Here is a 20,300-nt window from a genome sequence, read left to right as displayed (position 1 = left end):
TATGAAGCTACTGAACAGGATTCATCATCAGCAACAGCAATATCATTATTTTCACATCTACTTTTCCATATCGGCATGGGTTAGATGGACCAAATTTACTACAGCATCACACCATTTCTCATTCTGAGATCAAACTACCTACTTCTGTCAATGCTTTCAATAACAGGCTTTTTCTCCCTGACTATCATTTTTCATAAGCATCCTATGCACATACTATTTCAACCTTTCTTCTTGTACAATATAGCAAATACCTTTAATGCCTAGTTTTTCTCTCAATACACATCCATTAGAGCATGCTTGCCTCAGTTATCATGCTCTAGTAAATCTTTCACATTAAAAGATCATGGCTCATTATCATGTAATATCTCAATTTGTACAGAGGAATCAATCTACCCTTCACTTAGATAATTATTTTGTTGTTAACATAGGTTATTGCCCCCCCGATCTTTTTCCATTGCATCCATACTTTGGTTACTATGCTTTTGTAACACCAACCTCCACTGCAGATTAAGCTTCCAAAATAATATAAGCTACCAACAACTAACAAGCCTTCTATGCTGTTGTAAATTAAAATGCTTCATACATGTCAGCACGGAAGGCAGACGTTAATCAATGTGTGTGTGTGTGTGTGTGTGTGTGTGTGTGTGTGTGTGTGTGTGTGTATATAAAATCATCACTATTTAACATCTCTTTTCCATGCTGGCATGAGCTGAACAGTTTGACAAGAGCTGTTGAGACTCCAATTGTCTGCTTCAGCACGGTTTCTACAGCTAGATGCCCTTCCTAATACCAACCACTTTACAGAGTGAGCTGGGTGCTTTTTATGTGCCACTAGCATGAGTGTGTTTATACAGCACTGGCACAAGTGCATTTTTCATGGCTCCAGCACCAGCAAGATAAAGATCTCTCAGCTGGGAGAGGGAGTGGGGCATGGCAATAAAAGACATGCCTGTACGTATAGATGGCCACAATTTTACTTAGCGTGACATGTCTTCTCAGGTACAGCAAATTGCCACTAGTCTCAGTCCCTTATCATCTCCTCAATGAGGTCCAGCATCTTAAGATCCTTTATATATAATTGATATGTGGGTGTCTATGTTTGCCTGTGATTATTACATGGGCACTTTAAACAATTAGTGAAAGCTTGGTACATGCCACCAAGTCATACTTAATTGCAAGTGACAACTGTGTATGTATGTATGTATCTATGTACCATAATACAAAGCAATGATATAATGATATAAAACTTTAAAAAAAAAAAAAAATGCTTTTGCTCACTAATATGAATTACAGTCTGTGCTGTACACTTAATCTGGAGGGGAGACACTTTAACTGTATGATCTTACTGGATTGTATTCAGCCCATCTCTTGGTTAGCCATTATCAATATTCAGAATCGTAATTTACAAATTAAATGGAATGCCTTTGAAATTGTTGAAGCCATATTTTGCTTCAATATCTTTCATGTTAATTTAAATGGAATGTGTTTGGCTTTATTACTGTTATCTAGCCAAAATATATTTGTAGATGTCATGAAAAATTTACTAGTACTTAGACATAGGTATCTGCATAAACAATTTCCAGTTATACATTTGTAACTTGTTAAATGGTCTTAACCCCATTATACAGCATTTTTAATTTTCTATTCACTAAGCAATTTATTTATTCACTCTAAACAATCTTGAGGCATTGGATTCTAGATTCTTAATAAAAAAAAAGACACCCCTACCTCTATCTCCACCAACATTGCTAATATTGTATTTACCAAGCTCATGACAGTTTTATTTGTAGTTTGAATGATCAAATAGGCTGACAAATCCCATACTAATTCAGTGAAATTTATGTTATTTATACATAAAGCTGCCAACTTCTTAATTTTAGCCCCACTCAGTTGATTGAGATCTTAGTCATGCAAGCTACAGGGCAATTTTACTAATGCTGGTGCCAGGAAAAGGAATGGCATCCAGCCATAGAAACCATGCAAAAACAGACATTGGAGCATGACAGTTCATTGAATCCTGTCAAACTATCCAATCCATGCCAGCATGGAAGATGGATATTATAAGATCACACACACATGCACACATGATAGACATAGTTATATGCTGCTCATATTATAGGAATAGGATGAGGTGCATTGGGGTTTATTTGTGTACAGTGTTTGTGTTTTCTGGTTGTTGAAAGAGAAAAGACTGGCAGGTCTCCACTGGAAGGCACTTTCAAGGTCTCAGTTGATATCTCCTAATAAACATTGTACCAATTGTAAATTTGAACTGGAAACAAGAACAACATTTGATTAAACTGCCTAAAAAATAAAACAGAATCAACTGGTTCATTGATCTCAGATATTGTTGATAAAACTAAAATACTATGTGTGTATCCATTTGTTCTCAATGTTTTAGATTTGTTTCAGTCAATTAAGCTAACAAAGATCACTACATACATTTTCCAAACTGGAAAAAGATTCACACCCTTCATATAAGGAATGAGTTAAAGTTTGATATAAATTGCTGAGTACATGTGAATTGTTTTTAGGACAAAATTAAGGAAGGGGGGAAAAAAAGAGAGACACTGGCTAATGTTTACAGAAAAAAATGGTAAATATGATTAAAGTAAAGCCTTAATGGATGATCTATGACAGATTATAGATTAATGATGTTGAGGGAGGGTATGAGACATTTGGACACAGCCATTTTGGTGTTGCTTATTTGACTTACCTATTTGATAGATATTTTAATGTTTCATTCTCCATCTCTGTGTATGTCATTTGACATAAACAGATAAAAGTGACAAGTAAAATGACAGTGAGTGGAAGGATGAAGTGTTTAGCACACTGTTCTCACTGACAAACAGGGAGAAAGTGAAAGCCTGCAGTTTTACTACAAACTCTGTGATGAAAGAATAATGATTACTCTATAAAAATCTTTTGTCACTTTTATGTATATAAGGATAGAGAAAGGGTCAAGAAAAAGAAATATCTTCTGTCTGTCTCTCTCACTCTTTCCATCCATTTTTGTGAGTGTACGTGTGTTTGCCTCCAGTACCAAAAAGTACTGTTGCTGAAACAGGTTGAATGTCCAGTCAGTTGTGCCAAATTGCTTACATAAACATCTACATCAAATTGTTTCATCCCGTGAGAGGAAATAACAGAGTGAAATCTGAATACATTTAAGTAACGAAGAAAACTATAAAAAAAAATAAAAGAATTTATATTTGCATGAATAGCAAGAGGGTTAAGTGACATTTACAGTTGTTAAAACATTGAGAACTTTGCAATGAAACCCATTCTGAACTAATCACAAAAGAAATAGTAGAGTGAAGCTTGAAATTCTACACTCACAATCATCATTATGTCCAATACCATTTACAGTTCATACTGCAATGGGATGGAGACAGACCAAATCTTCTAATGCTTTTATGTATATATGCATATATGACTATAAAACATGTAAGCTCTCTGAAACTATTAAAACAAAACAATATGTATATTGGCTAAACTGGCAACATGACCATCCCCAAGTACAACAATATATATATATATATATATATATATATATATATATTAACTTGTAATTAACTCCTTCAATACCAAACCGCCTAAGACTGCCCTAGTTCTATGATACAAACATCATGTCTTAAAGTGATTTACATTAAAACTCTCCAGCAAAATTTCATGCTAATTAATGTTCTAAACATCAGGTTAATAATGACAAAGTTATTTTGCTAAATTTTTAATTATTTTCAAAATTAAGTGAAACAGCATTGTATTTCCGCAGATATATGGTAGCAAGCAAATTAACCAATATTTGCAACAAAAATTGCAATGTTAAAAAATAAATATAAATCAGTTGATATTCATAGTTGACTTAACTCATGTCCACATGAAACCTGATGATAAAATTATCCACATATAATATTGAGCTTAGAATTATTGTTCATTGTCATGCTATGAAGTGTGGAAGTATGAGGCTGTCAAATGACATACAGAAAAAGTGAAAAGTAAAATGACAGTGAGTGGAAGGATGATATGCTTATCACACTGTTCTCACTGAAAAACAAGGAGAGAGCAAGAGCCTGCAATTTTACTATAAACACTGTGATGAAAGAATACGAAAATCTTTGAGTGTTTTGTAAATAATATAGTAATATTTTTGTAAATATATATGATGCTACCAGTGATTATAGGTCCTTTCAATTTAACCCTTTAGCATTTAAACCAGGCATACCAGATCCAAATATTCTACCTGTTTTATGTTCAAACCGGCCAGATTCAGCCTTTCACACCTACTCAACAATGCCATGCTAAAAATAAACCATCACATTATTGAAATCTCAAATCTATGAGATAATGCATGATTACTTCAAAACAATGTGAATAAATAAGCATTATGTTTGACAGAGTGATCGGAATGCTAATGGGTTAATGTCAATGTTAACTATGGAGGAATATCGAAGATATAATTAGTAATGTAAATAGTTTCATTATCAAACATGTCCATTCTCTAAATACTTTTCTTATTGAATGTCAAGATTAAAAAAAAAAAAAATCAAGGATAATAAAAGTGAAAAAGCATCACAATTAGTTAGGTACCAGCCAATCACAGGTGACTTCTGTTTGTGATGCTGTGAATTCACTGAAGGAAGCTGCCTTGGTGAAGTGTTTACTATAGCATTGAAGAAATTCCTTGAAGATTATTTTGGTACAGATGCACCAATCTCTATAATTAAAAACTGTCATCAGTTTTTGACATAGGTACACTAGTGTGTGTTTGTACGTACACACAAGACATTTTATAGAACTCTTCATTACATAGAAAATCTAAATACTAAAATAGTTTTACTGTTCAAATTCATCTATAATTTCTTTTGGCTATTGAGTCGCCATGCTAGCTTGATATCAATATAATGTTGATGGCAGAACTCAGCAAGATGAAGTTGGTTAAACAGAAAACAGCACAAACCAGTAGGTCAATTTAATGTGGAAACTCGAATAACTAGGAATAATAAATCTTCCTCAAAACACTTTCCATCGTTTTAGGAATGGAAGCACATGTTGGATAATGTAGTCATATATACAATGTTTTAATTGGATTATAGGTTGGCTTATTCAGAACTCATTTGGAGTTGAGCAAAAATAACAGTAAAAAATAAGAAACTTAAATCATTAGCATTAAGATCAAAATATATTTCATTTCACTTTCAGTCTATTTACATCCATGACCGAATGAATAACATAATAATCCCTTTAACCACTCAAATAGTTTCTACATAGATTCAGCTGTCAAACCAGAAAAAAAATCTTCACCATTCTTTCCTCCGCTCACCCTTATTCTATTGCTACTTCTTTTTTCTAATAAAGTAGTTTCTACCTACCCAATCAAATCAACCATAAAGCTATACCATAAAAATATAATACACACCCACTCTCCATTTACTTTGGTTCTCTCACAAGATGAACCCTATAATAAAAAAAAAGCTATAAGACTAAGAAAACCAAAGTTATTTACAGCCTGATGAAGGCTATAAAGCCAAAACTTCAAAATAACTGTCAGTCATATCCTTGTAAGAATTAAATATATTTCCTTGTATTTTAATGTAAACTGTGCCTAATCTTTACAAACACAACTTTGTGGACCTATGAATTTTCGATGACATTTCACTGACTGAAACTTAAAAATAAACATTTCATATTTTAGAATCCCCCCATTGTAACCACCATTACTTCCATTTACCAATGTATCAGATCATCCCATAAGTTCTGTGCGATTTTACCTTATTTTAAATTGAATGAAATTTAATAGAACTTTAGAATGTCTAATGGAATTAAAAATTATTTTTATGTATTTGTGTAAACTAATTAAATATTATTTTACAGAATAATACAATTAAAATTTCTTTGATTAAAACCCTTTATAACATGGAAGTATCCAAAGAGCATTTGAAGCACATAATGCTTTATGAGTACAAAAAAGGAAACTCTGCATCCAAAGAGACTCGAAACATACACTCAGTTCATGGGAAAGAATGCTTGAATGAAAGAATTTGCAGAAGATGGTTTGCAAAATCCAGAAGTGGAGATTTCAGCCTTGAAGATGAAGATCGAACAGGATGTCCAGCTGAGTTTGATGATAAGCTCTTTGAGGCATTACTTGAAGAAAATCCTGCAGAATCAGTTGAAGAATTGGCAATAAAGCTAAGTTCAAACCATACAACTGTTCATCATCATCTTCAACAACTTGGAAAGGTTCCTAAACTTGGAAAATGGGTGCCTCATGAATTGGTCGAAAGCAACTGCAAATCCTGAGTTGACATCTGCTCTTCTCTCCATTCTCATGAACTCATTTCACCGTTTTTGGATAGACTTGTGACTGGTGACAAAAAATGGATCTTCTATCGAACTGTTAAACGTTGTAAACAGTGGCTTGGTAAAAGGGAAAAGCTCAACCACAACCGAGAAGGGATCTTCATGGGAAAAAGGTTCTTCTTTCTATCTCATGGAATTGCAAAGGAGTAATTCACTTTTTTCAGAGTTCTTTGCTTTGAAACCAAAGAGTTTTACATTGATGGGATTAAAAAGCTTGTAAAAAGATAGAAGTAAGTCATAGATAATCAGGGAAAGTACATTGATGATTAAATTTCAATTAAATATAACATTTGATCACTTGTTTTCTTTATTCAAAATTCGGACAGAATTTAGGGGATGACCTGATACATAAGCAGAAGCTCACCAAGATATAAATATTAACAAAGATAAAAACATATATTTCTGTTTGTACTCACCTTTCAGTAAGATATATATTGTCTATAATTTCCTCGTAAGATCCATCATTTTCTTTGTTCGCTTCTACATCTGGTCGGCTTGGAGTATCTTTGATCGATGACGGTACCAGGTTTGCTACATCCTCTTGAAGAGTTACATCCTTGTTTTTGTGTTCCCCTTCTACTTCTTCCTCCTCCTCTTCTTCTAAGATAGTATCAACTGTTGGCTTTTGTAAATAGGACTTACGATGATCTTCAATAATGCTGCTGTTAGCTGAGGCAGTCTTACTGCTAATTAGGATTTCATCTGAACTTTGGAATGTTGTTGAAACCACTGGTTGGCATTTCTGTTGAGGAGAAATCTGAGAGGAAGAGATCTGAATGGACGGCTGCTGTAGCGACGAAGGTGTTGCTTGCTGTAGAAGAGTTGTTGGTTGTGTCTGATGAATACTGGCCTGAGATCCTAAAGGTACTGTAAGATCAGATGGCTGAGCACATGAAGAAGATGGTAAAGAGGGGCTGGTTAATGTTTGTGGCAGAGATGGCAACGATGTCACAATAGTTGCTGATGGTAATGTTTGCAAAGAAGGGGAGATTTGGGGTGATAGTGTGGTAGGTATAGTAGTACTGACACTACTGGACAAGTCAGTTGATGTACTTGTTATATGTGCACTGGCTGATAACCACTCAGCTTCCATTGTTTTTCTCCACCTTGACTTGACCTTTAAGGGACGTGATGATGTAAGGGAATCTTCTTTCTTCGTTTCTTTATTAATGGCTGGTTGGTCAGTGGTTGTAGGAGTGGTTTGGAATGAATCTTTCTGAAGAGAAGATGCACTGTTTTGTGTCGGGTTCAGGCTATAGCTACTTGTAACAGCCGAAGGTTTTTTAATTTGGCTAACTGAATTAGAGGTTGTATCTGTTTGTGAACAATCAGAAGCAACATTTAATATAGCAGCTTCAGGCTCATCTTGTTTAATCTCATTTTCTGATCCAATCTGATCTGACTTAGTCTTTTCAGGCTCCAAAAGCTTTTTGTTTCGAGTAACACGTTTCGGCTTCTCTTTTACTACTTCTGTCACTTTCTTGTCCTCTTTTACCTGTCTGTTGTTAATGTCTCGACGTTTTTTATCCATCTCTTCCTTTAGATCCTCCTCTTCTTTGTTGCTGGCTCGGTTTCTAGTTCGTCTACCTTCTCGTTCTTTTCTCTCCTCAGCTTCTTTTGCTACCTCTTCTTTTATGGAAACATCCTTTGTTCCAGGATCATCGATATTTTTATCTTCGTGAATAAGCTTCTCCTTATCTTCAGCTTCTTTATCTGTCTTCACCTTCTTTGTACGGCAATCTTTTTCCTTTTTCCCTTCTTTCTCACGAACTCTCTTCTCTTCTAACGATCGAATGCGTCCACTTCTTCTGGGTGCAGGAGTTAGGCATGTCTGAGACACACTCTCAGACTTTTTACTACCTTTGATGGACTTTTCTTGAGTTGGTGACTCAATGCCTTCATCTTTACTACTACAGTCTTCATTTCTTACACTGGTTTCTACAAGTGTAGAACATTCTGCATTATCCTCACTAACACTGATCTCACTTGCCTGTTCAGTCTTAGAAGAAATGGTATCAACACTTCTTGCCAATAGCTCTTCTTCATTAGTTTGTTCTGCAGCCACCACAGTGTTTTCCTCCTTTCCTTTAAGCTGGTCACTACTATTTACTGAAAATTCATTTGAACTTAGTACGGTTAGCTCTTTTGATTCATTCAACTCATTTACTTTGGATAATTCAACATTTACAGGTTCTTGTGTTTCCAACAACGTTGTATCTTTGAACGGCTGCTCAAGTATTGGTTCAACTTTGAACTTTTCTTCTTTCTTCATGCTGGGCAATTGACTCTTACTAACCTTATCTTGGTATTCAGATTCAAGACTTTCGTAGAATACTGAAATGGTCTGTTCTTTAACAGTCTCACTCTCCTTCAGCACACTTACTTGACCAACTTTAGTATTTGTTACAGACACAAGATTCTGACTATCTTTCTGGAAAATATTTTTAGATTCACCAATTATTTCAAAAATATTCTGGTTCAGTAATTTGGAACTTTGTACTTCACTTGAAGTAGCAACAGAAGATGACTTTGTAATATCACTGTTCTTGCTTTGAGATGGATTAGAAACATCCCAGCGTGATGTTGGTCTGCTACCACTAACCTTGCCACTCTTAATTTCTTTCCCACTTGAAATTACCTGACTAGTATTCTTTGGAGATAAAGTGTCAAATTTTGGAATATTTTGTCTATCTTTCTGAAGAGCATGAAATTTTGGTTTGTTTATTTTGTGGAATTTTTCATCAGATGATGTGACATCAACTGAATAAGTACTGTCTGTGGTAATACTACGAATGACATGCTGAAATTTTATGTGTTTGTTGTCAGTAGATGTCTGACGAGAGCTTTCTGAGTATTTACTAATTGTCACTGAATTTGACAAATCTGGAGAAGAGAATTTGATTTTCTCTTCATTACCAGTTGTAGAAATAGTGTTCTCAGAGTTAAGAATATCACAGCTTGTTTTCTGCATATCACTAGAAGAAATTTCATTTTCTCGATTTGATAGTGTTGAACTATCTGTCACTTTGCAATCCGACTTCAGATAAACTTTATTTTCAGTTTTTCCATGTGAAACTTCAGTTTGTATATCTTGAATCTGGCTATTGCTACATGAAGTGGAAATGATTGAATGGTCGTCACGATTGTCAGCTGTTTGTCCTTGGTTGTCATTGGGAGCAGAAGACATATTAAAATTTGTCTCAATGTAGCAAGAACTTTCAGGAGAATCAACTTCCATTAGTTCTTCTTCAAAGTTATCTTTTAGGCAAAGACTATCTGTTGTGTTTACAACAGCAGGAACTCTCTTCTCTTGACTTTCATTTTCAATATCAGTTTCGTTAATTTTACCTTTCTTCTGATCAGTACAGTCAGAGTCTGGTATACACTGTTCAAGTGAAGGTTGTTCTGTTTTAACTGCCAGTTTCGTTGATTGCTCTGTCAATAAATAGTCAGAGGAACTAACTTCTGCTTCTCCTAAATGGCTACTGACTAATGTTCTCTGCTTAGTCTCAGCAGGTTCAATTATATGAGAAAATTCTATGATTGGGACATGTTCAACAACTATATTTGTTGAAACAGTGTTTTTCAATTGGTTTGAAATTAATTTAGCCTCAGATCGTTGAGGGAGTTTTGTTTCTGAACTACAAATATCTTTTACTGGTAGAGCTGGTTCATCAACTGTCTTCATTTGGGATGTTTGTTTGCTTATCAAAGAAAAATATTTATTGTAATCTTCAGCAGAAGAGTCTGTGGATTTTACAGAAATGCCTGATGTTAATAATTGATTTTCAAGCCCTGGTTTATGACAACTATCTATCTTTGGAGACTGAGTGATAGAATCTGCAACATGCAATTTATCTGCTGAATAACTTATCTGTGCAATAGGTTTCTGTACAGTACTTTGTGATGTCAAAGACACTTTAGGATCACTAAAACTACCTACTGTAATATCTGCAATACCAATTGATGTAACAGCTTGAAGTTGTTCCTTTTGAGAGGAACTGAAATCTTTGTTACTACTATGAATGACAGGTTGAGACTGAGAAGGTGTTTTACTTGATGCATAATTACTCAAAACATTATAGCTTGAATTTTCAAGTTTCACTTCATAGGGTCGAGTTAAAAAGTTTGCATTACTTTCAGATGGTAGTGGTGGTGGTGGTGGTGGTGGTGGTAAATGACTAATGGCAACAGGTGGCAGTCCAACTGAATTTGGTAAACAAGGATTTAGATTAATATTAGAGTTCAAGCTTACAGTTGAAGTAGAAACAGAAGACAAATTTAGTTGATTAACATTTGAAGTTAGAGCAAAGTTTTGTGTTGAAGTGTTATTATGAGTGATTTTGGGGAAATCTTTTAGAAGTGAAGGGATTCTGTGTTCAGTGACAGCATTGGAAATATTCATATTAATTCTTGATGGGTCTGCTATATTCTGAGAGGCAAGTGTAATAGGAACTATGCTTGCATGTTCTTTCTGTTGCATGCTGGTATTTAGAACAGAAGGATAACTTGAATTATCCCCTAATACAGTTGGAATAGTAGTTGTACTGTTAATTCTCTGGTTTACATCAATGTCTTGGACTGGTTCTAGAGGAGGAGCCAACCAAGTCATTGCACTAGTATTAGGCTGATAAAGATTACCAAAGCCCTGATAAGAATTAACTGGAGTGGAATTCTGTGCAAAATTGAATTCATAATCATTTGGTTCATCTCGGACTGGTGTTGAATCACCATAATTATAATTAGTTGCAGTACCACATTCATCTAATTTATTACTGTAATTTTGTATTTGATGTTCTTGTCCAAATACTGGCAGCTGGTTTGTTGGAACTGTACTTGAACTAGATACAACTACACTGGAAGAACTATACTGTAGCTGATTATATTGCTTCATTCCATCTAAGTTATGGACAGGAGAACTATCACTATCACTGGTCTGGCTGTAATGAACACTTATAGCATTTATTCCACTACCTATGCTTGATGATTTAGTTCCAGTAAATGAGTGACGGATTGGAGAACTAGAATCTTTTAAACTACTATCTATGTCAGAGACTTTTTCTTCCGAAGGATGAAAACTTCGCCTGTTTCTTCTGTCATAACGATCTGAGTAAACATCATCAGATCGCTGATGTTTATCTTGGCTGTAAAAAGGTCTGTCATCATAGCGGGATCTTTTATCCTCATAATGCGACCGATTATAGTAATCATCATCATAATAATGAGAAGATATTCGATTGTCATATGTGTCCCTTTTATACCGATCAGAAGTACGACTATAACGATTATCATCATATCTTTCACTCCATCGACTTCTCCTTTCCCTAGTATTAAAGCGTCTCTGAGAGTTTCTATAGTCATAGGAATTATCAGAACGATTTTTTATATGATCTGAAGGTTTATCAGATAAAGATCTTTCATCTGGAGATCTCTCATAAGACTTTTCCCTCATATATCGGTCCCTTGATCTACCACGGGTGGATCGGTCTCGTGACCTATCACGAGTTGATCGATCACGTGACCTGTCTCTATTTGATCGATCTCTGTTTGATCTATCACGCCTGTCTCGAGATGATCTGTCATATGATCTTTCACGAGATCTATCTCTTGTTGATCGATCTCGTGATCTTTCCCAGTCTCTTGATCTGTCTTGAGATTTCTCCCTTCCCCCTCTTTCATAGGACTGCCCTCTTATAGAACGATCGTGGGAATTATCTCTCCCAGAACGATCATGAGTATTTCGATCACGAGACTTGTCAAAATTCTTATCATATTTATCTCGAGTTGAGCGATCATGCGTTCGTTCTATTGATGAATGGTCTGAACTTCTGTCACGCGTAGACTTTCCACGAGATTGATTGATTGATGATGAAGGTTCATGAGATTTTTCAGGAGTTATATTAACAGATTTCTCGCTCACTGGTTTCTCTGTAAACTTTTCTTTATTCAAATTTTCACTTGGGCTCCCATGAGGAGTAACTTCTTTTGGTTTATCATTTGTAATGTTTGAATTTTCTTGACTAGTTTCATGAGAAAATTGTTCACGGACTTTCTCTGGGGTAAATTTTTCATTGGTCATCTCTTGTGATTTGTCATCCAATGATTGCTTTTCCTCCTCTTTCCCTAAAAGAGATATTTCTGATATTTTATCATTCACTTTATTTAGTAAAGTTTTATCTACTGTTTTGTCAGTAGGAGAAGTTCGATCTGTTGTTAATAAAGATGGTTCTGTTTCCAGACCTGTGGGTGATGTTTGAGCTTTCTTTTGAACATTTTCCAAAATTCCTAAACTTTTGATTAATGCAATTTGCTGAGCTGCTACAGACTCAACTTCAGCTGGTTTAAACATTTCTCTCTTTCTGGTGACAAACTGCCCAGGGTTACTGTTGATTACATCTTCTTCCTCAACAATAGATTCTGTTTTATCACCAACAATAGGTCTATTTTTACGTTTTATCTGGAACGAAACTTTTGGTTTGCCACCACCATCAGGTGACTTCAGTGAAAATCGAGTGATTCTATTAGGGGTTTTTGCTAATATATGATTTTTATCAGATTTAGAATCCTTTTGAGCGTCCGGTGATGATAGAGATTTCGTTATGTCTATGCTATCTTTTTTCATAGAATGTGTTGTTTCTTTATCCATACTATCAATGTATGGAGTTGAAGAAGATACTACATTACTACTGTTATTATGCTGTACCATAATTTGTGTTTGAAAATTTGATAGACCTAAAGAAGGTGTTGCTGGTAAGATTGGTGGTGGTGGAACAGGGGGTACAGGTGTTAGCGGTAATGGTGGCAATGTGGAAACTGATGTCATTGGCATAGACACAGGAGGGGGCACTGGTTGTGGTACTGAAGTTGTAGATATTTGTGATACATCACTAGATAATGACAATCCACTTGATGTAAAAGGCAAATGAATTCTTGTGGTTGTAGAACTGGAACTTGTAGATGAAAGTGAAGATGGAGGTAGAATATTGGACATACTTTTTGAGGAATTACACTCATCATTGTACTTTTTCTTTGTGAAAGCCACAGTTTGATTTTGTGATGAAAACGAAGTGTCTTCAACGACAGTTTCTACCGCTGCTGCTGCAGGTGGCAGTGGAACAGAAGATAGATCAACATTAAAGAGTTGAGCATCAACTGGTTTAGAAATTAATTTTCCATCTGATTTTTGACTCATTTTCAACACAGTTCCCTGTTGGCTTAGATTCCTATTTTCCCTGAAACAATAAACAAACAAATAAGAAAATTATGTAAAGTAATATTTAAGAAACATTTTTTTCATTTACAGTAAAATTTGGCATTAACAACATTACTAAAATCTAGTTATTATCAATTAATCAAATGAATTTAAGAACACATGTAATGCAGAAAAAAGAAATTTGCAAACCTAAACATCTTAACCAATTGTCTTACAAAGCTAACAGCATAGTTAATATTCAACAAATTATATGGCAGGTAATTATGAAAGTAGCGAAGAAACAATATATTCTTAATTAATATTAAACAATGTAGAAAGATATTTCCAATTCTTACTCAGAGAGAGAGGAGAAGGTGGGAGGGAGAAATGTTTATTATTTTAAGATTAACTAATAGTTACATTCCTTGTACTACAATTTTTCAAGTAGCTAAATTCTATTGCTTCACTTTAAAATGCTGGATCTATATAACAACTTATACAGTGTCAACAATATTTTTTTAACCATTTGTATTGATGGTTAGTATGTCTGTCTTCAAGGCATAATCAAATTGTAAGAACAAAAGAACTTGTATAAAACTGTTCAGTTGAAAAGGTGTGTTAAACTGACACAAGCAATGAAGCCTTCACAAGAAGCACTTTTGAAAATTAAAAGTTTTCCATCACATATTTTGATCTACAGAAAATATTGATTGGGTGTCAAGAGATGTAAACCTATTTGGTCCTTGTTTTGATGTGAGGACTTTTAAAGTCCATGCCTTTCATTATTATTGAGATATGCTCACAAAAATCAGGGATAAGTGTCCTTGAGAGCTGCTAGATGTTAACGATCTTGCAATAATGGATCAAAATGGTAATCAATAACTTAGTCTTGCACTGTATACAAAGATGATACTGAAGCTTGGAGCTTTTAGCTCTCTATGTCCAAGTTTACAAATGTAAGCAGTAGTTATGACACTAAGCTCAAGGATACCAAGAAATGGAGTAGTTGTTAATAGTAGCTGCATCTTTTGGAACTTTTGTAAATGATTTATGAACAGATCATAATTGAAAACAAATCTCAAGTTCACAGTAAATAAAACCCTGCTCTAGAAATACATACATATTTGAAATAGGCTGGCCATGGCCATGTGGTCAAGAAGTTCACTTCCCAAGCACATGGCTTTTCTGTTCATCAAGGCTATAGATTTCTTAGGTAAGCACCAATAGCCTTGGGTTGACCAAAAAAGATTTGAGTGGATTTGACACATGCAAACTGAAAAAAAAACAAAAAAAACCGTCGTGTGTGGTTATCTCCCTTAGGTTGACATCCTGCGATAAACGAGCACCACCATCAAACATTTCCAATATTACATGGAAACATGCAATGGGGAAATATTAGTTTTAGTGAAAACGAGTGTTGGTGACAAAAGTGCATCAGTCCATAAAAAATCTGCCACAACAAATTTTGTCTGACCCATGCAAACATGGAATAGTGGATGCTAAAAGATAAAATGAAATATTTCTTGAACTCAAAATGGGAACAATGAAATCATTTTTTTTAAATGATTTTCTCAGCTACCTGGCTAACTTTGTTTTGTGAATTTCCTGCAATTTCAGGATTTATCTTTTCATGATAAAGAGCACATTTACAAACACAGAGATCTGTTCAGTGATAATGAAGCCAATTCCAGTCTTATTCCTAATGACAGCACCATGACTAGCAAGTCTCAGTCAGCAACTGTTGCCATGGTTAAAAGATATCTAGATTTATTAGTTGTAGATGATGTTATTGGATAGAGAGAGATCTGTGATGGTTTAGCTTTCTGCAGTGACCAGAGATAACCAGTTTCGAAGGACAAAGCAACCTGAAGCTAGGTACATCGAAAGGAATGCCAGTCATCTGCAAACATTCCAACTGACGATATATTTAGACAAGACTAAGAAGAAAAAAATAAAGACAATATCAGCAAGTCTGCCTGTGCTTGGTGGCACACAACTCCTAGGAATAAAAGACAGAAAAATGTGCAATAATGATTGCATGTAGTACTTAATTCAACACAAAGACATATAATTAATTTTCTTTCTTTGACAATTCTCACATTAATAAAAAAAAAATTTAATCACTAAACCTGAAGTATTAGCACTAGGTAGATTAGCTTAGAATCAATTTGAGTATTAAGAGAGTGAAAGGATAATTAAAATATATAACAAGTCCATTTCAAAAAATAAATTATTATCTTGATATAGTCAAAATATTAGATTACAAATTAGTGGTTATCTAAATGATCCTAGTTAACATGTATGCAAGGTGTAATTAGTAACAAGAAGACAACAAACAGCATGTTCTATTATGTAAGTTTTACCAGAATAAATTATCATTGTGAAAGGGATAAAGGAAAAAATAATGTTTAGCTTGACTTCTATGTATCAGTGCTTCTACAAAAAGCCAGTTTATGTTGTACGATAATCTTTAGTTTTAAGTCTTCGAATATTATGAAAGTGCATAATTATTTCTTTAGAAATTAAAATACTAAGGATTTAATTACTGGAAACTGATGTAAATCATAAATCTATTTGAAGTATATATTTTCTATTTCAGGGAAGAGGGGATCAGAAAAATAAATGTCATTTCATGACAAAGCATATTTCTCTTTATATTTAAGAGAGTAACATAAACATTTAAATAAAAAAAAAAAAACCTTTCTTGCTTCTGAATGATTTTTTTTTGTATAAAAATTATCCTACTTTGGTGGTCTGGTAGAATAGATTCGATCAAACGAAAAAGAAAATATGGTATCTGACAATAAGAAAAGTGGAGTGTAACATAAATTGATTGTCTCCATACAAATGATTCATTTGTACAAAGGATTAGTTTGTGCAACTTGCTTAGCCAAGTATTTTCATCCATTAATTTCAATGTAAAAAAAAAAAAATCGAAGAAAGTCCACATAAACATAAGTTACATTTACGCCACACCTAAAAGACAAAAAAAACATCTCTTGTAAAGCATTTGACACCATTTTTGTGTCATTTCTCTAAACTTAAATTTCATCTATTCTCATTGATTAATGTATATTACATTTATTCTATATCATCAGTTTTATTTGAAAAGCTTGTGATATTACTTGGCTAATGAACTTTGAAAACATCTAGCAAACATTTTATTAAATCCTTACACACGCACTCCTCACCAAGATTTTAACACCCATTTTCTACACTGTTGTGGGCTGGATAGCCTGTTCTGCAATATATTGCCAAGTCTTTGTTTTGTCATCTTATTTTAAGATCTCACTTTACCATACCTTCTGCTATCATCAACTTGTATTATACCCAGCATTCATCATCCATACTGGCATACATTAGTAGGTATTCTTTCAACTCATTTGCACTCTGGTTTTGTAGAAATCCTAGTCGCCTCATTCCACTACACACAGCTCAACATGACGTGCTTCAGTACCATCCCCATTTTGTTTGGCCTCTTATGATATACTGATATAATTGAACTAGATTCCTAATCTTGGTTATGGTCATTGTAATCTCCTTCCTTGGGTATATGGGTAACAACCAAATGAGAATAATTAATTTACCTTGTGGATTGATTAAACAAGTCTTTTCCTAATATTACATGTTCAAAAATAATAATAACTCTTTATATCAGAAATTCAGACAAAATTTGGATATCTGTTTTCTCAAAAGAAATTTTAGCTCCTTTTTGTTACTACCTGCTCTTTATTTCAGTTAGTCTCCTTCAACATCGATTATGTCGATTAAGTAACAGAAGGAACTATTTACTATATCGAGCAAATCATTGTTCAGGTCATCATTGTTTCTACTATAATAATCAACATATTTCTTTTTGTTACATAACAAAACATGATTAAAGCTATACTAAGTGTTGTTAAAAGAAGTAACATTTAACTGTTTTAATGCAGTTAACATTTTATTGCCAATTTATCTAACTTCACATTACTTGCACTAATTTCCAGAGGTCAAACTTCACATATATCCCAAATATTTTCACCAAGTAATCATACTATGTGATCCTAAGTTAACAAGGAAAAAAAAAACTTAATCACTTTTGTCTGTAAGAGAATCAAATAATGTCAATGCAATCACTGACTCATCTATCCCTAATATCAAAAATCGTGTAGTATCCTATAACAATCTCCATCTTGTTCTTTTTTTAAAATGTTCCACTGAGATTAGCTGTCACTAGGCTTAGAGAAGGTACATAACTCTTGATCAAAACTTTAGTAATTTGTTAAACTACTGTGCCAATATATATATAGATATATATATATATATATATATATATACACAAAGTGTAAACAGTTTCTTTTAAACAATTGTTAGGGCAACTAGTTTACAGTTTAGCAATTTTTCAAATGCCAAATTTTAAAGTGAGAAACGTCTGGCTAAGAAAAACTGGGGATATAATATTTTAAAATTATTCCCACTTATGTTAGAATGGTAAAAAAAAAATTGTTTGTTCAGGCTTCAACTAATGCATACTTAATTTTCTTTAGTTGCAAATATAACATAATTCTCAAGTGGTTAAGCCTACCACAACAGACAATATTAACAATATGTTATATTAGTTTAGCATATCAACTTTACATAATTTTCATCTTTCCACCATTATTTATGCTAATGCCAGGCTGTCAACAATACTACTCAGATAACAGGTCTTATCTACTGTCTATAGCTTTCCACAATTACTACTTGTTATAGAGGAAATCATGTAAACAACGCTTAACATATGTTCAGTGGACTTTTGTAATTTTCAGATAATTATAGCCTGAATTGCTTATCAACTACTACAGTACCAACAAGTATTATGAATAAATAAATATAACAATATCCATAAGTACTAAGTTTCACTATAAACTGATTGGTTTGATCCTCATTTCTAGTCCTCATGTGGCCTCTAATTTCACAACAGGAATAAATAAGTATATGACTCATTATTCATTATTTGATAGCTCATCATATTAATTTTTTTTCTGTAGCTACTAAAATAGTTGTTATAATTGAAATGCCCACAATGTACAACTGAGAACATTTTGTCTTACTGTATTGCAATGACGACTGGTTAGCTGCCACATACGTGGTCAGGAGACTGAAGTGGGAGGAACTATATAAAACATTAACGTTCCACTTCTATAAAGGGAGGTAATTTAACAGCTGACATTTACTAACAGCACCAGACATTATCTCAGATCCTAGCTGCTGTTCACCATAACATCTCACAGGTATTGCAGGTACATTTAAAAGAAAAAACAAACTTTAGAAACAGTTCTCCGCATAAAAGGTGGTCACACTATTATTAAATATTGTCTCCTTGATGTATTCGTTCATGCAAGAGTTTATTTGTCAAAGTAATCATGATATAATTAATTATTGTTGGTATTTGCTATGGCTGTCTGCATTCTAACTTTAAATCATGCTGAAATCAACTCTGCTTTTTATCCTTTCAGAACTGATAAATTAAATAGCAGTCCAATACTAAGGTCCACTCCCCACCTCCCTCTTTCTTGCAATTGTCACATTGTGTCATGGTGATTTGGATGAAAGTCTGTGGAATACTCTGACACATGCTAATTTTACAAGAAGCAACATTTCCAAAATAAGTTATTCACATGGGTCAAATGAAGGAAACATCATCATCATTTAATGTTCGTTTTCCATGCTGGTATGGGTTGCATGGTTCGGCAGGAGCTAGCAAGGCTAGGAACCAACCTGGTACCAATGTCTGTTTTGGCATGGTTTCTACAGTTGAATGCCCTTCCTAATCCCAATCCCTTTACAAAATGTACTGGGTGCATTTTGAGAACCATCACGCTTTTTGCTTCACATAGTAGAAAATGAAATTTATTTCTATTTCAAATCTGTTGTCATCATGAGGAATAAAAGTTGTCTCTTTCCAGTGAAGCATGCATAGTGAATGATAAAAGACATACTGAGGTAATCCATTCAATTCATGCTTCAAGAGAGAAACAGATGTTATGATGATGACTTTTAAACAAATTATAGCAGTCAGCAAGATCTTTGCCAGTAATAGTAATAGTTTCTAATTTAGGTGCTAAGACCAGTAACCCTGAGAGGAGGAGGGAGTTAGTCAATATCAATGACCTCCATTACTTGACTGGTACTTCATCTTATCAGCTCCAGAGGGATGAAAAGCAAAGTTGAACTCAGGTGAAAAAAATAAAAAATACCCTTACTTTAACTATATACTCTTTGCTTCCAGGTAATGCTTTTGAATATCAAGCTTTCTCTAAAGTTCTTTAACTAGTTAAAAAAAAAAAAAAAAAAAAAATCATCCATATAATTATTCCAAAATCACAGAGTCCAGAAATTAGGTTTAATAACTAGAAAAATATGGAAAAATATGCTGCTACAATGTATGATGGAAAACTCTTCAGTCTATATTTAGTAGTTATAAGCAGAAATATTTTTGTCTTTAATGTATAAATATATGTTGAATCTAAGCAGTTAATGTGTAGCAGAAGATACATAACTGCCAGGGGGGGGGGGGGAAAGAAAAACCTCAACTCTGCAAAACATTACTAATTAATGAATAAAACGCTTTTTTTTATAATTGGCTACTTTTGCGATATATATGACAACCAGGAAGTTAAAAGGCAAACAGCTCAAAGCTTGCTAAACATAATTCAAAACACACTATAGCTGTAGTGATTAGACTGATAAAGTTGCCAATCACAATTTTAAAAGAAACTGTTTA

At 33.9% G+C, this 20,300-nt stretch overlaps 1 protein-coding gene across 1 annotated transcript in view; it reads right to left on the bottom strand.

Annotated features, from left to right (window-relative positions):
* Positions 1–20,300, bottom strand: part of LOC106877592 (uncharacterized) — a 76,916-nt gene that overhangs the window by 49,577 nt on the left and 7,039 nt on the right. The window contains exon 2 of the mRNA XM_052972953.1: positions 6,780–13,595. Coding sequence (XP_052828913.1) covers positions 6,780–13,595 — 6,816 coding nt within the window. The remainder of the gene's footprint in view (positions 1–6,779; positions 13,596–20,300) is intronic.

This window comes from Octopus bimaculoides, chromosome 1 (genome assembly GCF_001194135.2).
Source record: "Octopus bimaculoides isolate UCB-OBI-ISO-001 chromosome 1, ASM119413v2, whole genome shotgun sequence".
NCBI classification, from domain to species: Eukaryota; Metazoa; Mollusca; class Cephalopoda; order Octopoda; family Octopodidae; genus Octopus; species Octopus bimaculoides.
Note: the sequence above shows the minus strand (reverse complement) of the source record. Positions and strands in the feature narration are given on the sequence as shown.